The sequence below is a fragment of the Calypte anna genome, chromosome 14 (genome assembly GCF_003957555.1).
Source record: "Calypte anna isolate BGI_N300 chromosome 14, bCalAnn1_v1.p, whole genome shotgun sequence".
Lineage (NCBI taxonomy): Eukaryota > Metazoa > Chordata > Aves > Apodiformes > Trochilidae > Calypte > Calypte anna.
Window position 1 is genome coordinate 11,183,655 of NC_044260.1, and position 25,629 is coordinate 11,209,283.

Genomic DNA, 25,629 nt, shown 5'->3' on the forward strand with positions numbered 1-25,629 from the left:
CGAGGCGCCGCCTGTCAGCGCGGTGGGCGGGAAAGCTGCGCCCGGCGGCAGCGCGGGAGGTGAGGGGAGGTCCCGCCGCCCGCCTCCCGTCAGCCGGTGCGGCTCCTCTGTCCGCTTCCGCGGAGACCGTTCGGCTCCTCTGCCCGCTTCCTCTCAGCCGGTCCAGCTACACCGGCCGCTTTCCCTCAGGGGGGCCGCCTCCCTCGCCCGCTTCCCCTCAGCGGGGCCGACTCCTCTGCCCGCCTCCCCTCAGTAAGGCGGCTGCGCGCCCGCCTGCCGTGGGCCGGGCGGTGGCAGCGCGGAGGCGGCGGGGAGGGGATCGGTATCGGTCCGCAGCTGCTGGAGCTGCGGGTCTGGGCTGCTGTAACCCGGTAGGTGCCTTGCTGGTTCGGGGGCTGTCGGCAGGGTGCTTGCGGGGTGAAGTGCGGAGGGCGGAACGGGCATTTTTAATTACATAAAATAGTGAAGAGCTTGTCGGGTTAGAGCCTTTAGAAGGCTAATCTGCCAGGTCCTGCGGTAACCTAAAAATGACAACCTGATATTAAATATTAGGTACCGCTCCTGCACTTACGCCTAGGGATAATAATTCCGTCCCTATATCTTTCCAGGGCAGTGCAATTAATTTTAGGGCACGCCCAGATTAAAAGTCCTGAAATCCTGTTCCTGACTGTTGAACAGCCCAAGAGGAGAACGATGCTGGAGCGGACCGCGGAGCAGAAGCTGTGGAGCCCGGCGGGTGACGGGTTAGCCCAGAGCACGGTGGCAGCTGTGGTGGCATCTAGGATGTGTATATTTGACAGTATTTAAAATTCCACAGTATGCATTAAGCACGGGATTGATTAACGACATGGTGTGCAGAGCAAATGTTTACAAAAAGTCAGTGATAGTTAATTGTTCAGTGTATTTAAAGGCAGTTTAAGTTACAGAACTACTAATAGAAATAGACAGTTTAAAGTTACCTTTAAATATCGTTTTCTGTCGTTATGTATCTTACTATTTTGGCTACCATTAACATAGTATTTGTTTGCATATTTGGCAGAAGGGTGGACTTCACTCAGAAAGGTAGTTTCTGTGCTTCACTGCTTGAAACTCTAAAAGCCATATATCTGTTCGAAGCTGCAATGTGTTGTCGTCACAGTGCTGAGATGCAAATGCTTTGTACTCTGAGCTGGAGCAGATGAACTCTCCCATTTGTTTGGTGAATTTTGCATGACTGCTCTCTAACACTGCCTGGCTAATGCAGTGCATTATCCCAGCTGTGCTTGCAGACAGACTAGTTGTGATCTGTGCCGTAGTGTTTGCAGTAGTGATGTACTGGAAGGGACCTTAAGTGAAAGCCTGTCACTAGAAGATCTGTACTCAAGTTGAGACATTTATAGGGTGTTTAATCTTGTTTGTTTTGGTTTTTTTTTCCTCTTATCAGAGCTGTTATATTGACTCACTAAACCTGTTTTTTTGCCAGTGTGAGGTGCAGATCCTGCTTTACAGAGTATGGTTGGGTGTTCACAAAGCACTGTAGTTCTGTAATGTGTTTCAGGATGTTAATGTATAGCAGTGGGGTTGTTCCAGACCATGTTATGTAGCTTTGGTTCAGTAGTTCATAAAGGTAATAATATGTTGTAAGGTACACAGCTTGTATGGTTACTTAGGTTAACTTTCAAATGTGTATTTTGAAAGAATGTTAATGTGAAAAAAAATTACTTATTTCTTAAAAAACTACATCTTGCTGTTAAGAGGTATCCTGCTAGATGGCTTTAGCTGATGGGATATTAAAACCACAAGGATTTAGTATAGCAGGGAGCAGTGTGTGTCATTCTTGGTTTAATGCTTCTCTGCAAGAGAGAATGGGTCTCTTTGTGTTCTAGGGCAGTTCCTGTTCCCCTGTCCTGTGCTAACGTTGAGCAGAGGGATGTGTCTGAGCTGAAGTAGCCACTAAGAAGTAGCTGGAGGTGGTCCAGTTGTCCCTTCTTGTGCTGACCAGAGTAGAACATTGCTATTGCTCAGCTCTTTGGATTGAATTGAGGAGGATTCAATGCTGAGGCAGCCATGAGGTCTTTCTGAAGGATTCTGCCAAACCAGGAGTGTTTCATACAAGAAACAAGTTGCCTTTTACCAGCCCTGTGATGTGAATTTTCCCCTATGTTTATCTGTGTTAAGGTGAGCACTGAGCTCTGCAACACAGTGGATTGTTCTTGCAACTCACCTCCCCCTCCTAGGTGGTGTGGCTCTTATATATAAAGGCAAGAGAAAGAAAAATACTTGGGGCACTGAAAAAGCCCCCAAAAGACCAGAGATTTGAGTGGATTTAATAACTGGCTGTATTTTAGATTATCTTTTTTTTTGAATTGCATAGTACAAGGTTGATTTTAAAAATGGAATGAATTTTCAAAGTAGCTTGGAGTGAGTAGTTTAAATCATGTTACATGTGGTGACACAGGCTTGAAAGCTAGGTTCTGTGCAATCTGCCTCTCTTTTCTGCTTAGCCCAAGGAAAACTTCTGTAATGGATGTTGAAGAATAAATGATGAAAACATAGCAACAATAGAAGTGAGGGTTCCTATTTAGGATGACTTTATGCCATGATGGAAAAGCATGGAATATTTGCCTTGGGATGAAGCTCAGGTTGTTTTAAAGGCCTTTTGGTCAAATAAACTCTGAGGTTTAGATCAGTGTTTGTGGAGTTTAAATTTTGGTTATTGAATTGTGTTTTTAAAAGCATGTTGTGTGAAGATGGTTTTTATTAAATACACTTCCAACGTAAACACCACAGGTCCTTTACAAGAAGCAGGGTTCCAAGAAAAGCTTGATGGTTTTATAAACACCATTAGCTTTACATACAAACTGATTTGTGTAATGATGTTCCATGTACTCAGCAAGTCACATAAATCATGAATGTTTGCAATCACTGCTGCATAAACCTGCATTCGGGTTGCTGCTGCTTCTCAGGTCTTGGACTTGATGGATCTGCTGATTTGTGTTTGACTGCTGTAGCAGAAAGGAGCAGCAGCAGTTGAGGTAATGAAGTTAATCCAGTGCTATATTGTATCCTGGAGTTAGTCCTCTACCAGAAGCATCATTTTACATCTTCTGTTTGTGTGTGCTACATGCAGTCGAGGTTAATGTTCACAAATACTTGCTTGACTCTAGTAAGACCTCAAGATACCTTCCTGTCCCAGTCATGTGCTACTGCCTCTTTCCAGAAGTGATGCCCTTACGTGGTCATAGTGGCTTAAGAGTCATGGTGTGGCTTTGAGTCTTATAATTTTTAAGGAGAAAACTGAAGAGTCAAATCAAGCAGTAGCCCAGACTTTTTTGAGTCTGTCACTTTCAAGCCTTCCTGTGGGTGAGCCTACACTGACTCTTTGACCAGTGACTCTCCTGATCATCTCAGCTCACTGCACTTTGGTTCATGTGGAAATGCAGTCTCCGAGCTTGCAAACTGAGCTCCTTAGGCATGAAGCTTAACTGGAGAACATAGTGCAATCACTGGTGGTATTCAGTCCCTGTGATCAGATTAGAATTAATCCAAAATAAATCTCTGAGGGGTGTGTGCTGAGAGTGTCTGCCTCAACACAGCTGTGCTGATCTACAGAACTGCCCCCAGCTCACCTCAGTACTTGTGGCATGGAAGAGGTGCTGTGTTGATGCCCACTGGGTTCTTGCCAGGTGTTAGATTTTCCTGGTGAGTTATAATGAGTCAGGTTGTTCTTTGCTGTCAGCTTGGTTGTAATCAGGTTTGCTGGTTGATCTCAGCATTGAATAAAGATGCAACAGCAGGCAGCGGGGTGACCTGAAAAGCTCCAAGCAAGATACGGTCATAGAGGGATCAGTTGTATGCTTGTTGTACTCTCAGTAGAAGAAACAATTAACACAAGTGTGTAGCAGAAAGGTCATTTCACTCAGTCTGTGTATTCTCTTTTGTATGGTCTGAGCTTTTGATGTGATTGGATATTAAAGTCATTACAAAAGGTCATTAAATTTGGCAAAGACAAGTGTTAGAGGCTTCAGGACTTTACTCTGAAACCTAGAGCTAGTGCAATTAATGAGAACAGTGTTTCTGAAAATACAAATTAAACTCTCAGCAGTTAGAAAAACATGTGAATAGGGATGGATTATTCTTCTGTGAAGGTTTTTGTGCTCTTTGAAGCATCTGGTGCTAGATGAATCATGGATCTGCTCCACTCTAGCTGCTCCTTGATAGCTAGAAGCCTCAGTAGATGTGTACTGATCATGGGAGTAGGCTCAGCAGGAAGAGGACACAAATCATGAATTCAGAGGAAAAAAGCACTTTAAATGGAAGGAGATCCAGGAAATATCCTGGCAGTGTGGAGAGGGAGCCTGAGCTATAGAGAAGTGCTGTGAAGCAAAGGCACCACACTGAATTGGAGGCAGGGGTGCTGGCAGATGGCACCTCTTTAACCTCAGACACATACATTCCTAGCCTCTGCCTGGCAGCAGAAGTTATATATAATGGAGTTGCACAAAAGGCACTCCAGGGTGTCATGGCCACCTGCTCCCTTGTGTTCCAGAGGCCTCTTTGCTGAAGCTGTATTGTGAGGTGGAAAGAGGAGAATTTATAGATCTAGAAACTGTAAACTCTTCTCTCTGAAAGTCTGTGTTGATGTCCTGCTGGTACTGTGAAGTGTAGAAGAATGGAAACTGGTTTTATCTGTGTGTCTAGTAATATGAGAAGGACACAATACTAACCTTCTATAGCTTGGCCCTGTAAGTACTTTATTTGTTTGAGTTCTGCTGAATCATCACAAACTGTTTCTTGGGTGGAGGCTGCTGGGCATGTTCATGTTGTAAGAGCTTCAGGGGAGGAACCCAGGCTCCAGAAGAAATACTTCCATAATTCACCTATCTGATTTTTAAAAACACATTTATTGGAGCAACTAGGCTGTAGAGTGTCTGTGCTCTGCCTCCTGAAAATGATCCTCAGTGTTTTGAAAAAGCTATGGTACAGTGGTAGCCTTTTAAAAACTGCCATTTTGAAACCCATTTGGAACTCTTAACATTGTTTAGTGTGTCAGAATGTGCCTCACTGAAATACTACCTGCCTTTTCAGCTTAGAAATTGTTAATCAAATTTTAATAAAACTCCATGACCTGGCTGCCTCTCACTGTTGCTTTACTTTCAGTTTGCTTAGTTTGCTTTGGAGCTAGAACTCAGTAGAAGCCAAATTCTGCCTATTATCTTTTCATAGGAACATTGCAGAAAGTCAGCCATAGACAGCAGGTATTGTTTGCAATCCCTCATCCTATACTTTACCTTTTCTCAATCCTGTAGGAATTTAAAGACTGAGTGCCTTCTAGAAACCCAGATCTAGCACTGAGGTGCTCATAACCACATGTAGATACTTGGGGATCATTTTCATAGAGCCATATGCAAATTATCATCATTTGTCCTATAAATAGCAACCCTCTTTTTTTTTCTCTCCCACACAGCATCTTCTCTCCATTTGCATTGCAATAGTGGCTGTTGCAATTATTGCAGGAGTGAAACCAACATCCCACAGACATGGCAGAAGAGGACCTTATTTTTCGTATGGAAGGGATTGATAATGCTATATCCACTGCAGTGAACTCTGGACATTATCTTGACGCTGACAGTGATGAGGAAGACAATTATTTTATCTGTCCAATAACTGATGATCCAGTTTCTAACAAGTCTGCCAGTATCAAAGTTGGCAGTTACTATAGTAACCTGGCAAAAAATGAACGGTACAGTTCAAGCTCTTCTCCTACAAGCTCATTTAGCTTTAAGGTAAGTGTTACCTCCATCCTTCAATAAGGTTCTGTTTTTACTTAGCTGGCATGGGAGATTCTCTAACTGCTTCATCTCTTATTACTAACACTTCAATTAAAAAATGCATCTGTTTTTTCCAGACCTGCAGTTAATTCCATTAAGCCAATAGTCTGACACTGCCATTGAATTGCTTACTGTCCCTTTTAGTTCAGTGGGAGATCTTCATCTACAAAGGCAGCAGAATCCAGGTGAACAATTCACTGTAATTATGATAAAACCATTAAAAAGCATTGTACTCATTGGGAAACTTAAAATACTTGTTGAAAGCTAAATTTGGGCCTGACAGAGAATAATTTATTATGGGTTTTATCAAGCAGAATTAACAATTCATATTATATATATATTTGGACAACTAAAGTTGTAAATTATAAAATTGTAATGATAGGTTTTTCAGGTTTGGTTCCTTCTCTTGTGCTCAGACATGAAGTGTTACACTGGCAGTAGTCCTGACAGTGTACTCAAGCAGTACCTAACCTTTTTTAAACAATCTTTTTTTAAAATAACTTTTTTAAAGCAATCATGGCGTCGCAGATGTCAAAGGGGCTGTAATTAGTGCTTCCTTGGCAGTGTGTCCTGTTCCACTTGTCTCCCTTTGCACAGGTCAAGCCAGGCAAAGGGAGACCAACCCACAGGCAATAGAGAGTTGCCTTGCAAGAATGCAAGTGACATTCAGGCTGGAGGTTATACCAAATGTGCACCATTTGTGCTGAGCTGGCATGTCTCTTGGATTTTGTCTAGACTAGGTTTAATGTGGATTTTTTTTAACACACTTCTTGTTACAAATAATTAACATTTTTTAACAGATACTCTGAAATCTTGGTTATGCCTAATGCATGCTTTATTCCTGAAGAGATACCAGAAGGTTTATTTTGGTCAGCTAACATATGAAGTAGCACATTAAAAGCAGAACTCTCTCTTGGTCTGCAGTAAGATTTTTACAAGGCTAGTCAATAGACATATTAAAAGGTACATATTCTAAGGAAGGTGAAAAGTAAAGGACCAAAGGGACAGATTTTAATGTGTGCTATACTAAGCAAATCAAGACCTGATAATGAGCTTACTGTAAATCTGTGTGTAATTTTTGGCATGTACTGAACAGTTGCCTCTGGGTTTGCAGAGTGAGTTCTGAGTCATGTGGCCTGAGGTAAAACTGATAAGGATTTAAGAAATTGCAATTATTTCTTCCTTTCTAAGCTATGATGTTGCTTCTGCAGAATATACATGCCCATGCTTTGGGCTTCACAGTGCTTAGTTTGACATTTTAGCTCCCACAACAGCCAAAAGGCATTGGATTGAGATGTAGAGCAAGCTTAAGTTGTAGGAATGGTGACTTCCAACAGTGAGTAAAGCAGATAGCCAGGACTGGTAACATCTTAAGCCACTGCAGCCTGATCAGACTCCAAAGCTACTGATGTTGTGGATCATTGATAATGAAATGCAGAGACAGAAAAAATTGCTTTTAACTCTCTGCCTTTAAACAAAACTCAGCAGTGTTAATTAGCTAGTTAATAGGCAAGATCCTTTTAAAACATACTGTCCAATAAAAAAAATTGCCATCTTCCCTTAATAGATTTGTTCAAAGACATTATAAGAATGAACTTTAATTAGGAGTATAAATTGAGGAGTGGCTTTTGAGTGGAAATATTTTTATTTTTTTTATTATTAACAAAGAGAACAGATACTCTTTTTCAATCATTTGTCTTACCACATATGTTTTCCTACTTTTATGTTTCTTGTGCATCCTTTAGAATGACACACGGCATCGTTCTAAGCACGGCTCTGTGGTTGACCATGGTCGGGTAGGTTAAAAAGAAAATGTGAACACTATATCTAATAGATGCATGAAGGGTTTTTGTGTGGGTTTTTTTTTGTTTTGCTTTGTTTTCTTCTTATGGGTGCCTTTGTTCATTATTTTATTCTTTGGGACAACTGGTTGTGTCAGCCCATTGAAGTCATCAAGACAAAACTAAAAAAATACATCTGTTTAATGAAATAATACCCATTTTTTTCTCTACACTGAAATATCCCTTCTTTTAAAGCGTGCATCTCTAGTTATTCACAGTATTTCCTACTGTGGACAAGAATAGAATGGATGCAAGACATATTTAGTCTGTATGGCAGCAATATCCCTTCTTTAGGATTAAAATTGTGTTGTTAGCACATTTTCTTGAAATCCTATTTCTGGTTGGTTGAAGATCAAGCAAAAGTAGTTAATTATTTAAATTATTACCTAACATGGGCAGAGGTCACATTTTGGAGAGGGACAATGCAGAAGAATGATTTGACATAGATAACTGACCAAGCAAATCACTTGTTTCTACTTGTCATAGTAGAAATGTGTATGAAATGTGTATCCCAGCTCTGTATGAAATGTGTATCATGGCATGATCTGAGGCAACTTCCTTTTGTTAGAAAAGTGTAGGAAATCTTTCTCAGCATGTCTTTTAAACTTGTTTTATTTATTGTGGTGTTGTGTTCATTTTATGGTTTTGTTGTCAGGAAGGGGGGCATTTAAATTGTTTTTAAGATATGCAGATTTACAGCTGAAATAAAAACAAACATGAAGAATTTAAAAGCTCAGCTACTTCAAAAACTTCAATGATGTCATTGTTGACATCAGTTTATACAGTATTTTTAAAGCATTTTGACCGAACTTTAAGTTCCAAAGGAAAAAAAAAAAACACCAGTATTTGAAGAGTTACTGTTTCTGTATACTTGAAATTCAGTCAGAGAGGCAGTAACCATCCTGGAGCTCAGTAATTCTTTACTGGCAAAGGGTGCTGAGTGGCCTATTTTCCTCCTCAGTTTGCAGAAGGCCTTTGACACATCACAGGATAATATCTCCAGTTCTCTTAAAACAGTGCAGAGTAAAAAGAGGGAGAGCAAAATGTTAAGAGAAAGGCATCTAATTTGGCTGGTAAAGAAAGACTGCTTATATTTCAGAAAACTCCTTTGATTTTTATACTGTCGACTTGGTGGAGATTGAAATAGCTACTTGTCTGGAATTGTTATAATCTACTTTTAAAGCATCCTGCTTTCTTCTTATGCTGAGTACAATTTGGGGGCCTTGGACCCCAGAACTTTTTTCTTCCTTCCAATTTCTCTATTGCTAATAGACTTTTTTATGCCTACAGTGCCAGCTTATTCTGTTAGTTACAAAAAGTTAAAAATTATTGCATGTATTTCTGAACTGTATTTCATTATACTGGAAGCTATAAAAAATCAGAATGGTTGTCTGTACAATTTGGCCCCTGCTCTGAATAGTGCATTAGGGGCTTGTGAAATTACATGTCTTGCAGCATTGGGGTCCTGATGAGCTTTAGAGAATGCTGTTGTGAGCTGCAGCTGATTATAAATAACATGGCAGTTTGTAACTTCTTTAGGAAACCTGGAAACATGCTATTCAGAAAGCTAAGAACATGCCTGATCCATGGGCAGAATTTCACCTTGAAGACATTGAGACAGAACAGGCAACTCGCTACAGGTCTGTGGGTCTTTCTGCTTTTAATGCTGATGTTAAACTGAATGTGCTCAGTTCTGCAAGGGCTGTATTTGTGTAGTGCAGAATATGTGTAATTACATGTCTGAAGAACTTTCAATAATGCTTAGAGTGTCTCTTAACTGAATCCCCCAGAATACATAGATACTGTACATCACAAAAAATAAACCTTTAAGCAAACCACTGTCACCTTCTTCTCTCTCTTCCACATAAGTGGTATCTGAGTTGGACCATATGGACAGGAAGCAAGGCTGAAAAGTATTTTCTAGTTGATTTATTGATGTTGTAAACTTAATCTATTTGGAAATTAATCCAAATAAAGGGGCAGCTTACTTAGTTGAAATAGTTTAGGAAAAAAAGCAACATAACACTCTGTGCCTTTCCCAAAATAGTTTCACAGTTGCCTGTCCATGCAGTATTGCTGCATGGAGCTGGAATTTAAATCCTTATAAAGCCCAGAATAGCTCAGCATGGTGTACGTGCTGAAACTTGAGTTTGGCCCTTAAACTGTTCACAGTGTTTTAGCACAGGCTTTGCCAAAACATTTACCCTCCTGACACAGGTTCTTGGTTGGAAGGAGTAGGAGTTTGAGGCCGGTTAATTACCACTTAGAATCAGTGTTTGAGGAGGCCTCCCTTCCAGTCCTGTGACAGTGTCACACAGCACACTTCTGTCCCATAGACTGCATCAGTCCCTAGTCAGCCACACAATCCTGAAATAGTTTGCATATTTTGAAAGACTGGAATTGTAGATTTTGTGATGGACTGGCAGCAGCACTTCTGAGGAGTTGCCTAGAGGTAAGGAAGGATAGTTGCTGAGGATGGGAAGATTTGGGCTCCATTTGCATTTTTCTAAGGGGCATATTTGATTTTTGCAGGTACAATGCAGTTACTGGGGCCTGGGTTGAAGATGAAGTCCTCATCAAAATGGCTTCACAAGTAAGATCACACCATACTTCATGTTTATTAGCAGTCAAATCTGTCATTTTCTTCCTCTGACTGAATAGTGGCAACAATATGTTTTCCTCATACAGAAGATCTGAAGTCTCAATATCATTATTTTCTCCTACTTCTCTTTTTTCTCAGCTCATCCATTAGGTTTTAGTGTCTGAAGCCTTTTCTTCCCAGAGTCAGCCCTTCCCCATCAGCAACACAAAGCATTTGTTCCTTTCCTAGCAATCTGCCTCCCATTTCCTGCTGCCCTCATCCCTCTGCCTGGCAGTAGTCCTACAGTTTTGTATGCTTCCAAATAGTTTCTGCTGCTAGGATGAAAGCAGACTGAATTTTTCAGTATGTGAGAATAAAAGCTACTGTTGCTTCCCAGTTACTCATAGGGCTGGTGATGTGTTGGAGTCACCTTGCTCTGTGCTACTGATGTAGTATCTGGCAAGGTGATGCTCTGTTTGGCACATCCTGTGTGGAAGCCTAAATGTGCAGAGCATGAGGTCTGTGAAGCCACCTTCTCTAAGCAAAACAGAGCTCTCCAAACTGGAGAGAGAATTTAAATAGTTTCTTTAAGAGACATTCCATGTCTGCTTTGTGGGATGTTGAGGTGATGACTTATTCCCAATGCCTTTTGCACAGATTCCTACTTACACTGCCAGTGGGTTTTCACTTTTCTTTTAGGAGATAGATATTGTATAGAGCCTTTTTGAGAACTGCTTTCTGCAGGGTATAAAGCATGAAGATGTGATTGTGTCTCTTTCTGGTTAGAAACTAAGTTTGTGGACATGGCAACACTGAGTTTTTGATTTTTTCTTTTCCCTAGCCCTTTGGCCGTGGTGCAATGCGAGAGTGTTTCAGAACGTAAGTATCTGCTGGCTCTATCTTTCTTGACCTCCATGCTGTATTTTCTTGTGGTGACTGGAATTTCACTTAGGTGTGGAGGAAATTGTGCAAAGGGCAGCTCCTGACTAGCTCTCTGCTGTGTCTTTATAATAAAGACATAGCTTGAGTGGTTTATTCCTGGTTTTGTGAGTTCAGACACAGCACTGGGAGTGAGATTCAAAAAGCAGAACATTCTCTTAAAGGAATGGCAACTAGCCATAAATCAGTTTGTACTAGAAGAGTACACTACTCTTTCCAGGCTCTGGAAATTAGTATTTCTTGGGAAATGTACATGTGTGTGTTTAAGGCTGCCTTCTTCCCCCTTTGCAGCTGCAAAATCCAGAACTTCCATTTCGGGTCTGGTTTCACTTCTGAAAAGAGAGAAACTCCTGAATGACAGAAATGTGATGTTTTGAACTTAAGCAAAAAGGAAAAGTAAACCCTCAGTTCTCCAGTTTGACTTTGTTTCAGCATCAGTTTGAGCTGATGGCTCTGTTCTTGCCAAGTCAGATGGATTCAGCAGTGTTGTTTACCAAATTCCCCTTTGAAAGTGTCTTGAGTAGTGCCATAAACACATTTGTCTTTGCAGCCTTGCCTTTTCCTCTCATCCCAAGAAAGCATAACTCCTGTGTTAGCTTCCTACTCCTGAGTTTCAGTAGCTCCCAGTGTGATGCACTGATGTTTCCTATCTGGAGCTTTCTCTTCTAGATTTTTCAACTCTAGAAAGTCACAGCAGTGACAGCATTAGCTGCACTTGGCTCAATGAACTTCTGAGAGTTTTGACTTTGAAGAGCACATGAGCTGACTTGTTTTATACAGAGAAATATTTCTCCAGAGAACTGGAAAAGTTTCAAACCCTGGCTGAAATTATCTCACTTGCTTGTTCTTCCTTTCCAGGCTCTCTCTTACAACTGTCTGCCCATCCCTGTAGGAGGACAGACAGTCTGAAGTCACTTAGCCTTTAGAGTGTCCCCTGTACCAAGACTCAGTCCATGCAGGCAGAGAAAGAGGAAAGACTGAATTAAAATTCTTGGTTTTCTTTTCACCAGCATTTAATTTGTCTTTTAGGAAAAAGCTCTCCAATTTCTTACACACACAGAACTGGAAAGGTGCCTCTAACTACGTTGCCAAGCAATACATTGAGAGTGTGGGCAGGGATGTGTATTTTGAGGATGTCCGACTTCAGATGGAAGCAAAACTCTGGGGAGAAGAGTACAACCGGCACAAGCCACCCAAACAGGTACAGGGTACAGTCACAGACCTTGCTAAGCAAAAATGCAGTCCTGGCCTCCCATTAAATTAGTTTTCAAATTAATTTAGAGGGAATTACTAGCTCACTTTCCATTGAATTTGATTACTTAGATTCTTCTGCCCTACTGTGTTTTCCATTAAATTGCAGCTGATTTTTAATGGAGTGAAATTGCTCCAGAATTTGCCAGAAATTGCTTTATATTTCCAGAATTAGGGGCTGTGTGTTTCTGAATGTCTGACTGTTCTCAGCTGTTGACTGAAGACCAAAAAAACGGTGTTTGTATTGCTCTTCTTGGTATTTGCTCAGCTGCTTTTGAGATAACCAGAGATGTCACAGAATTTATTACAGCAGTCTCACCAAGCACTTAACTGTTAGTGCTCCAGAGAGGAAGATGCTTGAGTCTTGTAAACCTATCTAAATATGTGACTAGCGTTGATGTTTAAGAAGACCTGGAAACCTGAAAACTTTTACAAAACTATTCAAATGCAGATATCTGAGAAGTGATCAAGAATTTTTTTTAAAATTAAGATACTGTGACCTTATTTCCTTCAGTGACAATACTAGCATGCAGTGTTAAATGCAACACCTTTAGATGTGTGGAACTTCTGGGTCAATGGAATATCAGAGAAGAGTCAGGGTATCAAGAGGAGTTCCCATCCTCTGCAGTAGGGATGTGTACACATAAGATTCAGGGAGAGGTGGTTCCACTGCTTTGCTGGCTGTATTTCTGGTCCTGTGATCCATGATAAGCATTTGGTACAGCCTACATAGCTTTACTCTTTTCCATACTGTTAAATTGGTTAACTGCTGGTCAAAGTTGGCCTCTGGGTCCTGGACAAAAACAACTCCAGCAGCAATCAGCATGCTAAAAGACAAAAAACTGAAGTGCAGGGGTGAAGGATGCCATTCTACTCTGTTGAGTAAATTCATGGTTTGTATGGATGAAGTTGCCATTAGTGTATGTTTTACTTTCTGGGTATAGATTTTTTGCAGTGTACTCTTTAGAGGTACCCACAAAAATAAAATAGCCAATTTCTACTAAGATTTTTTTAAGGGGAATTTGTTGCAGAATTTAGCTGTTTTGAAGCAACTACTCTTAATTTATGGAATTCCTCCAACAACCCAAGAAGCACGTGACTCTTTTCCCCCACCTCCTTGTTAAACAGACAGGTCTTTGCAATTGTTCAGCTTCTTTCATTGGGAAAGTTTCCCCAGATGGACTATTGACACACACTTTGATCTAAAGACAGTATTCTGTGAGTCATTGTTTATATTCTTTCTCTCCCCAGGTGGATATAGTACAGACCTGTATTATTGAAATGAAGAACAGACCTGGGAAGCCTCTCTTTCACCTGGAACATTACATTGAGGGCAAATACATCAAATACAACTCAAATTCTGGATTTGTGCGAGACGACAACATTCGTCTTACTCCTCAAGTGAGCCTTTGCTAAATGCTTTCCATAGAATCTGCTGAAGGGAATTTCTTGGCTCTAGCCAGAGGTCTTGCATTGCTGCCAAGAAAGGCAACTGCAGACTTTCCAGAACAATGCCAAATTAATTTTTCTTCTTTTGCAATATGTCTGTCTGTTATTCAGGGCCTGCACTTTCAAGCAATGAGTGCTTATTTATTGTATTTCAGTGTTTATTGGTTTTAGCTGACCAATAGTTAGTACTCTTTGGGAACTTAAATCCCTGTTTCTCTAATTGTAGTTGCAAGTACTGACATATTTTAAACGCTCTTCAAATTAAGGCAGGGAGAGAGACCTCTTGTACTATGTACTAAATAGTCTTCTGGTGCCTCATAATATAGGAAAGGAGGTGGCAGATGTCCAACTCATTTACATATAAGAATAGGAGTTTTTCAGCTACAACTTCTGAATTGGTGAATATGAAATTGTGTGTAGAAATACAAGTACAGATTTCAAGTGATTCTTAGATCTCAGAAAAGAACTTCAAAATATTGGCAAAAAATTGAAAGGTGAGCGTAGCAAAGAGAACACTCCTTTGCTGTGCTCCACCAAGCCTTGTGAGTTGGGGTTTTTTCCTGTTAGCATATTTGCCATGATGCTTAATGTAAGCAGAGGTTTTATGTTCTGGGTTGGCTTTTATACACTGAATCAGAGTTATGCTTTCTCAGGTTGGGAACAAAATGTGCCATGAGTTTTGCTGCCATTAAAATGTTTGTCTATCACCACAAATCACCTCCCTCAGGCCTGGCAGTGCTTTTTTGGAGACCTTCCCAGAAGAGTCCTTAGTGTCTCAGCTTTATGCCAAGGAGAAGAGCTGCTCATACCTGATTCTTGAAACACTGCATTTAAAGAGTACAAATCTACTTTTCAGTGTCTGAAAAGCAGTACCTCCCAGAGGGCATATAAGAGGATGGAGAATTTGGAATTTGTGTGGATGGTCACTTTTTTTTTTGAGGTGGAAAGAAAAAAAGTGAGAGCTTTGCCTGTTGGCAGAAGGAAGCAAGCCTGTTGGCAGCAGAGCTTGGTGATCCACAGGCTCAGCCAGGGTGTTTATGAGGAAGAGATTTAAACTGGCTTCAGAGCCCACTGTTGTTTCCTGTGCCAGACAGCTGCCCAATTCTTAAGTTGAAGATTGTAGTGGAAAACAGAATCTCCAGTATGGGGAGGAAGAATAAAGCCACCTCCTCTCCTCTACATGCTCTACTGCTGGTTTTCACCTTGTCTCCTTTAGTCCATATCTGAGTGGGGGCAGGTTTGAAAACAGTCTGCTACATGCTTTTAGTCTCTCATTGCTTTTTGTCATGATGTTTATACCAGCTCTCTTTTGCCAATAGGGTTATCAGACTTTGTCCATTTATGAGGTGAACATGTGTTGCTGTTTTCAGTAAATCAAGGGGGACTCTTTTCTCAGACATCTTTGTGTTTCTTCACAGGCCTTTAGTCATTTCACCTTTGAGCGCTCAGGACACCAGCTCATTATTGTTGATATCCAGGGAGTTGGAGATCTTTACACTGACCCTCAGATCCATACAGAGAAGGGTACAGACTTTGGAGATGGCAACCTAGGTAAAAACAAACGATCCTCTTTGACATGCTTATGGCTGCTTATTTTTTTCTTCCCAGCTGTCTGCTGAGTAGTTGCTACCTGGCTGAGTGAGCAGTTGCATTTCTGAGGGTCTTGCAAACAACTGGGGATGTTCTGTTGTAAGGATTCCCTGAACAGGGCAACTGTCAGGCTGTTTTAAAACTACAGCTGATCTTGGCTCATGTCTCCTGGCCTCCTCTTCAGACCAATCAAGTAATGAAGTATATTCCTACAATGTGATGCAATAATCATGGCCTTTAACTTCCTTGCCACATTGCAGGAATGGGTGCACCTGAATATTGAGAGATAAGACTGGAATATTTTCAAAGTTCCACATGTCTGTGCATGAGGTTGTTCATAGGACACAAGTTTTGTAAGCAGGATCAAATTCAGAAATGTTTCTCAATGATGCAGACAAATTTATTTATTATTATATTCTGTGCATACGTAGTTTTTGAGGATTTTGCAGACTTCTTTCACTGAAGAGCCCCTTACATATTTTAAAATAAAAAAGTGGTTTGGGCTGTATGTGCTATCAGATTGCTCTATCTTTTCACTTTTGAGAGAATACTTTAGGACTTCTAGCTTTTAGTAAGTTGACTGCAATACTGAGTAAACCCTTTCTTCCTTTTTTTTTTTAATGCTGTAGGTGTTCGAGGTATGGCCTTGTTCTTTCATTCTCATTCGTGCAACAGGATTTGTGAAAGCATGGGGCTTGCTCCATTTGATCTTTCATCCAAAGAGAAAGCAGCCTTGGATTGTAATAAAGAAATGCTTGTAAGTGCTTGATGAAAAAAGGTGTAACTAAGCAGTATAGCTGCTTTATTCTGACTTTAAGAGCCCCATAAATAAACTGAAAATGTGCTAGTTTGGCAAGTAAAATGGCCACCTTTATCACCAAGTTGCATTTTAAAATACAGCAATTCAAAGCAGACTTAGCAATACTTGTCTCTGAATGAATGCTGTAGCTTTACTTAATACAGATCCTTATAACACATATATTTTTATGACCAAGTATACCTTTGAATGTTAAAATCATTAGTAAGTTTTCTTCCCTAATCTGGAGTGAAAGAAGGAATAGAACTGCTCATGTTTAACTGATCAAAGTTTCAGCTGGCATCAGTGGGATGAAACACTTCGAAATTCAGTCCCCAAAAGAACTGTCTCTGACCATAAGAATGCCAGGACTTGGTATTTTGTTGGGGTATAAAACTTTTCAAAGCAATAGTTATGTATGTATGCATGTGCACAGAGGTACTCCCCCTTCTGTACAGGACTCTTAATAAACATTCATTTTGGTTTGTGTAGCTGCTTACATTACAGAGAAGCATTATTCATAGGACTTTCTTCTTTGTTTCCCAAGGAATCTGCTCAAACAATTCTCCGTGGCACAGAGGAAAAATGTGGCAGCAGCCGTGTGAGAACGGTCTCTGGTAGTCGACCTCCTCTGCTCTCCCACCTCTCTGAAAACTCTGGAGATGACAGCATGAGTGATGTAGCATTTGACTCTCTGCCCTGCTCTCCTTCCTCAGCAACCCCTCACAGTCAAAAGATGGATGTGCTTAGTGAGTCAGCCTCAATTTCTTTAGAGGTTTCCAAACGTTTGGCAGTAACTTGGTTTATTTGTTTGCTTTAAATACAACATGTTGCATTTAGTCCAGAGTATTTGTTTCTGACATACCCCTTTGAGCAGAAATAAAACCAAAAGTACTTATATGCAGATAATGAATGCATAGATGCATCTGTGAAAAAAAAATGTAGTTAAATGATGGCACCTAGTGCTTTCTCCTCAAGTATGTTATCCTTACAATAAGAAGCAAAATATTTTTCTTCCCTAGATTGGCCTGTGTTCAATGAAGTAGATAATTTCATCCACAAAGACAATGATCAGCTTGATAACCAAAGGGTGAGTGTCTTTCTGACAGAAAATGAGATTGCAGTTCCTTAATGAATGTGTCATTAAAGGACTGCCTAAAAGCTTTGTTTAGTAAAAGCACATAGAGGTGTTCTGCCCACATTCATTGTGGAAGGTTGCCTTACCTGCATGCATTATCTGTTTCTAATAAAGGAAGAATATTTTAAATATTTTAAATAGTAGCTATTAAAATATTATTGTATACAACTATTATAATTATATCTATTAAACATTTGAAATAGTATTAAATTTTTTTCTCTCCAGAAATGTACTTGCATTTGATGTATTTTAACAGATAATTCAGGTTTGTGTCTGTTCCCCTGCTTGCATTTTGTGTCTTTGACACTTATGCCATCTGCTTTGGTATAAAAGCTAAACAGGATCCCCATTGATTAGAGCTCTGCAAATATTGGTACTGTGGGGTGTTAGAGAACCTCACTGAGGAGACTGCAGTAGGTTTGCAAGGGGAACTTTCCAATAGTAGGGCTTTAGTGTCAGAGGCTGTCAGTTACTGTTCTGTCTTTTAACTGGCTACCACTGAAGACTGAAAACTCTATTAAGTGGACTCTTGCTTTGATAAAGTAGGTGATTCCTTGATTTTAATTTTTTTTAAAACTTTGACTAAGACCTGTTCTGTCTGTCAGAAGTAACACAACATACAGTCATTTTCACCCAGCATATCCATACAACGCAACTTTCTGAACCAGCAGAAGGTTTCCTCTGTGAGAAATGTCAAGCAGAGATCCATACAAAGGCTAGTGCTAATGCTGTGGTATTTTGTTCCAATCTTATATAGGATTTTGAAAATGGTGGAGACAGTGGATATCCCAGTGAAAAAAGAAGTGAGCTGGAAGATCTGGATCAGAGAGAGAGGGTAAGAACCTGACTTTGGGCTTGGCAGAGTTAAGCCTGTTCATACTTGAACTATTTCCATAGGAGAATCTTTTATTTATTTGTTAATCCCTTTTGAGCTATATTTTGTAAACAAAGGAAACGGTTTGAAAGGAATTCCCACATATTGCAAAATTACTTGCTTATCTTGGGAATGTTATGACAGTTTTACAGGAAAAAGGCTATTTGTAGTGAGGAGCCTAATTTCAAACATAACATTTGATTGCATATTGTTGAGAGGGTTTTTTTTTAAATATTCTGTATTGCAGTTGAGAAATGTGGCCAGATTTTGTCACATGGAATCCATTAATATGATCTGCTTGCAGACTCTTTTACCCTTTCTGCATCCTAGGGCTTGAGATATCACAGAACTTAATGTTGTCAGTAATTAAGATGCAATTTTAGAGTTCCTGTGGGCTGACTGGTTAGTCCTTAAAAAGAAAAACTTTTAAATGAGTACTTTTTGACCTAAAGTTCTTGGGCAGACATTTAATTAGGAGACAGGAAGGAGAACACTACTTCCAAAGATACCATCCTTTTGTCACTTTTGTCACTTTTGTCCTTTGAAGAGACAAATGTTTACATCATGGAATATCCAGTTACAGCATTGAAGCACAGGTGTAACATATTCTTTACCATTCCAGTATAGTTCTTTTTATATTGTGGTAACACTAAGAGAAAATAATCTAGTGGAAGCTATTGTGGTCAGAATCACTATTAATTGTGATTGATAGGAATAGCCTAGAGAGATAACTGGGACACATCAGTTGCTGCAAATTAAATGATGCAAATCTTTACATTATCATAGGGCCACTCGAACAACAACCAAAGACATGAATCTGATGAAGACAGTCTGGGAAACTCTGCAAGGGTAAATAAAGCAGAAATGTTTGTAAACAATGAATTTGCCACTCTGTTTGTCCTATGTTCCCCTCATCTGCCATCTAACTTCATATCACTAAATCAGATGACAGTTTTCCTTCATTTTCAGATGCAGAATGTTTATTAATGTTAACTTAGCACTCTATTTCCTTTTTGTCTTTTTCTGTATGTTCTTGATTATGCATGGATGTCTCATTTAAATAAAAACATTATAGATCTTTGGATTTTTTTTTTTCTGCCTAACTAGATAATTCTTTTCTGTACTTGATTTTTGGAATTGTGTCCATCCCATACATGGTTGGATAATTTAAAAAAAACATTCAGTAGTTGAAATACATGACAGTAATATTCTCTACTAGATATCTAACTGAACTAGGGAAGAACTGGCCTTCTTTGTGTTTTTACAAAAAATAGCTTCTGTGGTACATAGTTTCTGTGCTCTAAACTTAAGCAACTCTGTTCTGCAAGCTAAAAAAAACCCAGAGCTTTGACAACTATGAATAATTTAATTAGATATGCTTTTCAGAATTTCTTTGTAATGATTATATATTGCTGTTTCATGAAATTGGAACAGCTTTAACAGGCTGAAGTTATGTGCTGGTAACCTTCCCTGTTGTGTTTCCCATGTGTACTTCCAATAGCTTTACAGGATTGTTTCCAGCTGCTGTTTTGCAGCCACCCATTATGTTCAAAAGTTGCTTGTTCTCATTTGTGTTGGACATTCTGAGAAGCATCAATGCTTGTGTCTGCCTATCATCTTTTGCATTGTTACTTCTCATTTTTCTAGAGCTGTAGAATGCAAGCAGCATTTAAAATGCTTATAATTAAAATTCTGACCAGGAAAGTATGAGTTTATTTTTTGTGAGCATGGATAATCTTGGTGCTTGCAGTGTAACTGCTGAGGTGCTTATTTTTATAAGCACCTTTTCTCTGTTTCAGAACTTAGAGATAACACTTTCTTTTCCTGCTGTCATTTATGGAAGATATTGATGTTGGGCTTAGAAATAGAGGGCTTTACTTTGTTACTTCAGTGAAGAATAGTAACCATTTATTCAGCTACTATCACAGCTTTTGAAATTTGTGTCTTGTCGGTCAGTATTTACTAATAAGTAATAATACTAAAGGAGGCTTTGATTTCTGAATAGTAATCCATATGAATAGTATGGAAAATGCAGTTTGAGATAGAAATAATAGTATATTCTCTATTTCAGATCAATGTGGAGAAATGGAATCTCTACAACTCTTCTAGAGTCCATATCCACAGACCATCTTGTGTTGCCCAAGAAATTCAGAGGCTCAATGCACTAGAACTTAAGAAAATTGGGAAGTCAGTCCTTGGGAAGGTAGGGTGGGTCTGGTAATCCTGTTATTTCCAACTGGAAAGAAACAGCTTGTATTTATTACTTTACACAGAGATGTTGCTCTGTGTGAGTTATATGTTCAGGTGAAAATAAATAATGTCTATAGCTTTATGTCACCTGGTTATAAGGGACATCTAGCTCAGGAGTCCATGAATTCCATCTTTTGGCATTTTAATACCTGGTTCTTTGGGGAAGAACTCTGCTGTTGGTTCATCTGCATTTCCAGAGGCATTAAGCAGAGAAAAAACAGTGGGATATGGTGTGCCTGTCCAACATTCCATGCAAGTAGGCAAGGTTGGGCTCCTAAAAATGGTGGCATAGACCAACTCTTTGTACTCCAGTTCTGCACAACTTAATGCAGTTGTGAATTAGGTTTAGGTGTTTATATGGGCTTAAGCCCATACTCAAAACACACAGCATAGGTTTTCCTGAGCACCATGACAGCCTCAGATGTTCTCAGGCCTTTTGGTTTGATAAGAAACCTGCTTTCCCCTTGGGGAATGAAGGGAAAATAACTCTCAAAAGGTTATTTAACCCTCTCGTGACATGTTTGGAGTGAAATCCTGCCCCCACTGACAATAAAGGCTTCAGTGGTAAGAGGATTTTAACCTTGATTTTCTTGCCTCACATTTAATTCCTTTCCTTTGACCCTTGCTGTCCATAGAAGTCTGTCCCCCACGATCAGTGGTGGCTGCCCTGCTGGCTGATGTGTTAGGCAGTTGCAGGCTGGGTGCCTTTAACTACCAATTCCCCCCTGAAGGTCTCCAGGGCCCCAGCAGGTATCCTGGGACATACCTCTGACCTGGTGCTCTGGCAGAGCATCCTGCTGGGATACTGCTTAGGGCGTGCTGGTGGAGGAGGAAGATGTGACAGCTGCTGTCTTGGTGAATTAGGACTTTTATCTCTAGTAGTGAGATTTATAAAGGTGTTGTGTCTAAGCTTACAGGACTGGAGAGACAGCTGCACTGCCTGTAATTCACTTTTTGCCTGTTTAATCTGTTCAGGCTCAAGTCAGGCTCCAAGTCTGTGTGTTACCAAACCAGTCCTCTGCTCAGCCACAGGTACACCATTAGTTTTAGTTAAGTACTCATCTCAGAGAAGAGCTTTTGTGCCCAAGTGAAGTATGGGTACAGGGCTTTTGAAGAAGCAGATCTGTACTTAATACTTGTGTCTTTTTCTGTACAATTGTGTTCCAGGTTCACTTGGCCATGGTTCGCTATCATGAAGCTGGGCGCTTCTGTAAGAAAGAGGAGGAATGGGACCAGGAGTCAGCCCTGTTTCACCTGGAGCATGCTGCAGACTGTGGGGAGCTGGAAGCCATCATTGGGTTAGGACTCATGTGCTCTCAGCTGCCACATCATATTCTTTCTGAGGTCACTCTGAAGGTAAACAGGAAGATCAGAGAAAATGCCAAAATGCAGAATTGTGGTCCACTGTAAAAAAAAAAAAAAATTCAATAACTATAGTTAGGTGTTTTGTAGCCTCTTCAGATAAAATAGATGACTTACTAATAAAGGACTTGGACAAAGCAGCAAAAATGCTGCCTGTTCCTGGTGTTGCCAGCAAATTACAGCACACCTTTGGGAAGTTTTTGAGGTGATCTTTACTATTCAGCTGCTTAATTTCTTCTGGCTGGGCCTGTTTCTCAGATGTACTAAGCACTTGCATCCATTTTGGGACTTGGAGAAACTTCATTTAATGTTAGAGTAAGGAAGAGATGTTTTTACTTAGACACATGAATTTTAAAGGTTTAATTTATTTTTCCAGGACACAAAGGAGAACAGAAGCAAAGGATTTGATTACTTGCTGAGAGCAGCAGAAGCTGGAGACCGGTCTTCCATGATTCTGGTAGCAAGAGCATATGATACAGGTCTAAATCTTGGTTCAGACAGGTACTGTCAATGACTGAGTTAACTTGGTGGTACTGCATGGTGGGGTGGGGACAGGGGCAGAGAAGCACTTGCTGCATGGTTCTGAAGGAATTGACATAAGTAGAGTTTTGGAGTTACTGCAGACTTACACAGGTGTGAATAAAAGCAAGGTTTAGGCCATGATGTATCAACATAGAAAGAAAATCAGAGATCATTTCCATAAAACACCAGACTGATTTGATACAGTGACCTGATGCAGTGCAGAGTTGGTGGGCTCCCATGAGAACATTTGCTTTCTTGGTGTGAGCATCAAGGCTCTGAAAAGGTAGTGAAAATTTGAATTCTGAACCTTCAGTGCAAAATACATTTGTTTCCTAAGGTAAAAATCTTTAAAAAATCTTTTCAACTTCAGAGTACAGGATTGGAAGGAGGCACTGTACTGGTACAATGCTGCACTGAACATGACTGACTATGATGAGGGAGGTGAATATGATGGCACTCAGGATGAGCCCAGGTATCTACTCCTGGCCAGGGAAGCAGAGATGCTGATGATGGGAGGGTTCCACCTAAGTAAGGATCCACAGAGATCAGGTGAGTCTTCATTTTGTTTCTGGAACTGGTAATCTTGTTTTTGCCTCAGTGTGCACCCCGAAAATATATTTCCTGTTTCACCTGTTAAAACACATAGAGAGTCAATAACCTCAGATCTGTGGATGCAGCTGTAGTAATGCTGGTTGATACAAGGCTGAAAATAGTAAAATAAGGGATCTGGTCCATGATGAGTAGTGGGCAGTGCCAGTTCTAATCCTGTGCCAGGTCCAATCCTGTGAGTCAGTAGCTAGCAACCTTCACTCCCTGTGAGGCCTCTGAACTGCAGGTTGCTGCTTGTATTATGAGTGACACCCATGACTCCAGGCCCTACACAATATAGTCTTAAGTCTTACCATCACCTCAGGGCTTCCTTCAGTCTGGTCAAATTTTCAGTCTTTGCAAATACCTTGAAGAGCCATGAGCAGCCTTTCAACTTTCAACTGGAGGAGCAAAATACAGATTCCAGCTGATGTAACTCTGCTGACCCTATTGAGATAGACTCATACATCCAGCTCTGTAGTTTGATCTGAATTTCTTTTTTTGTCCTTCAGTTGCTTCAGGTTAAAAAGATGTTTTTTCTTTACCTTCTCAACATAACTGATGCTATTTCTTTCTGTAGGTGAGCTGTACACAGAAGCAGCAGAAGCAGCAATGGAAGCCATGAAAGGCAGACTGGCAAACCAATACTACCAAAAAGCAGAAGAGGCTTGGGCAATGATGGAAGAATAACGTGCAATTAAGCAGTTCTTGTATATAGGTTTTTATATAGACTTGCTGCATTTGCAGCTAAAAAAGATACTTTTTAATTTGGTGTTACAAGTTTCTTTTTTTTGTATTTAGTTTTCTAATTTTTTAAAGGGAGAAATCCAAATATAAGTGGTATATAGCATACTTCTGCTATTGTTTTAAAGCTGTAATACAGACACACTTAACCTTTTGCATTTTTTTAACTGTTAGAAGTAAGGGTTCTAGGTTTTTTTTACAAACAGTGAAGCTGATGCCTCTTCAGGATTCACATGTTTTTTATGCAGCACATTATCAGTGTTTACATTTCTCTTCTCTGCATACAGAAAACATTTTCTTGAATTCTCAGCATTTATTCATAATTTTTGGGGTAACTCTAAATTTCCACTTTAAGCATGCAGCTCCTCATTTTAATAACTAGTCCTATTCTGTTACACTGCTGCCACTGGGCACCTCTTTTAGTCTTCTAAAATGAATTCTACATAGAGTCCTTGCAGTTTGGAGAGGCACAGGGAAGGTGCTTCAGAGTGGCTGTGAATATATTCAGGATGGAATAGCTTTTATTAATTATCAATACTGCATATTTTGCCATCAGAAAGTCACTTGTGTTCCTGCTGAGATGAGGCATCCAGCTACTCCTCTCATTTTCAAATTCTGCACCATTTCATAACCTAGCTGTAAAAAATTCTCTTGATCTTATATGTTATTTTTCCAGTGATGTACAGTAGCAAGATTTGTAATATATGAGTAATATGAAGTTATTTTTTACAGTGACATCTCAATTCTCAGCCAAGCTAGATCATCTCACTTAAAATGGGAATACACTTTCAGCCATTTCCAGGAGTATGTCTGAAAAGGTTAGAGAGTTATTAATTTCACCCATGTTTCTGTACAGAAAATAATTTTCTGGTTTGAATAGGTTTTAAAATAGTGTTCAATCTGTGAATGGTTTCAAACATCAGTTAGAGGAAATAGTTGGTTAAAAAGAGAAAACAGCATTATCCCCAAACACTTGAATTTTGGTGTCCTGTTTCAAGTAATGGCAGGCCAAATACATGGTGGTGGTTGAATTATCATTGTACAGAAATGAGTTTCTTTAAAATCCAGTATTTTATTCCAAAGCTGCTGTGCAGTCTATGCAGTTGGTATAGAATCTGCTTCTTGATCACAATTAACAGTTGTTTTGAAAGAAATTAAGGTGGAAGTTTTTGTCTTGGCCTTACAGTCTTCTGAGAGTCTTCTTTTCTGTAACAGTTCATAGCATTAAAATACAGCTCTCCATGTAAGGTGAACGTGCTGTTCCCCTCTGAAGGCAGCTCAATACTCAATGTTTTGTACAGAACTGATACAGTGTAAGCACTGTAACAAATTCTGACAAAAGGGTCTGTTTTCCTCAAAAGGTGCTGATCTTAGAGATTTTCCTTGATCTTAGAGATTTTCCTTGAGAAGGAAACGTGTAACAACACTGCCAGTCATGTAGGGAGGAGAGGAGATGGAATGTGCCCGTCCAAAACATGTAGGTAAAGGATGCAAAGCATAATTATTGACACTTCTTGATGTAGTTTAATTTGCTAAATTCAGTAGTTGCTAAAGTTGCTGACAGTTCTGTGCAGATCTGGTATGTGAATGTGCACACAACTCAGTGGAAACAAAAAGTGATTATGATTCATTCTTTGTTTGTTTGCAAATACTAATTTTTTGTGATGTAGACTTATCTTCTGCCCTGAAGTGGTATCATGTTATTTAGCTATACAATAAATATGGCTGTCAATAATTTGAATTTTGAAATTGTTTACAGAAATATGCACAACTTACCTATTACATCCTTTTGAACAGAAAAGCAATATATTTGACAGACTTTGGGAATCATATTGGTATATGCTGTATTTTTAATCTATTCACAATGAATAAATAAAAATCTGTATTTTTAAAA

The 25,629-nt window shown here is 39.8% G+C and overlaps 1 protein-coding gene across 2 annotated transcripts; it reads left to right on the plus strand.

Moving 5' to 3' along the window:
• Positions 1-74: 74 nt before the first annotated feature.
• Positions 75-23,880, plus strand: EEF2K (eukaryotic elongation factor 2 kinase). 2 transcript variants are annotated; one of them, XM_030460048.1, is made up of 21 exons: positions 362-371; positions 679-876; positions 5,206-5,237; positions 5,447-5,765; positions 7,556-7,606; positions 9,191-9,291; positions 10,184-10,244; positions 11,074-11,111; positions 12,201-12,372; positions 13,674-13,823; positions 15,290-15,422; positions 16,091-16,218; positions 16,805-17,006; positions 17,280-17,347; positions 18,153-18,230; positions 19,056-19,118; positions 20,341-20,472; positions 21,687-21,875; positions 22,258-22,382; positions 22,774-22,952; positions 23,572-23,880. In XM_030460048.1, exons 4-21 carry the CDS (start codon positions 5,520-5,522, stop codon positions 23,679-23,681), a joined length of 2,226 nt encoding a protein of 741 aa, XP_030315908.1. In that variant the 5' UTR covers positions 362-371; positions 679-876; positions 5,206-5,237; positions 5,447-5,519; the 3' UTR covers positions 23,682-23,880. The 2 variants fall into 2 exon arrangements, with proteins under 2 accessions (XP_030315907.1, XP_030315908.1); XM_030460047.1 differs by lacking the exons at positions 679-876; positions 5,206-5,237 and having other exon boundaries at positions 75-371.
• Positions 23,881-25,629: the final 1,749 nt, after the last annotated feature.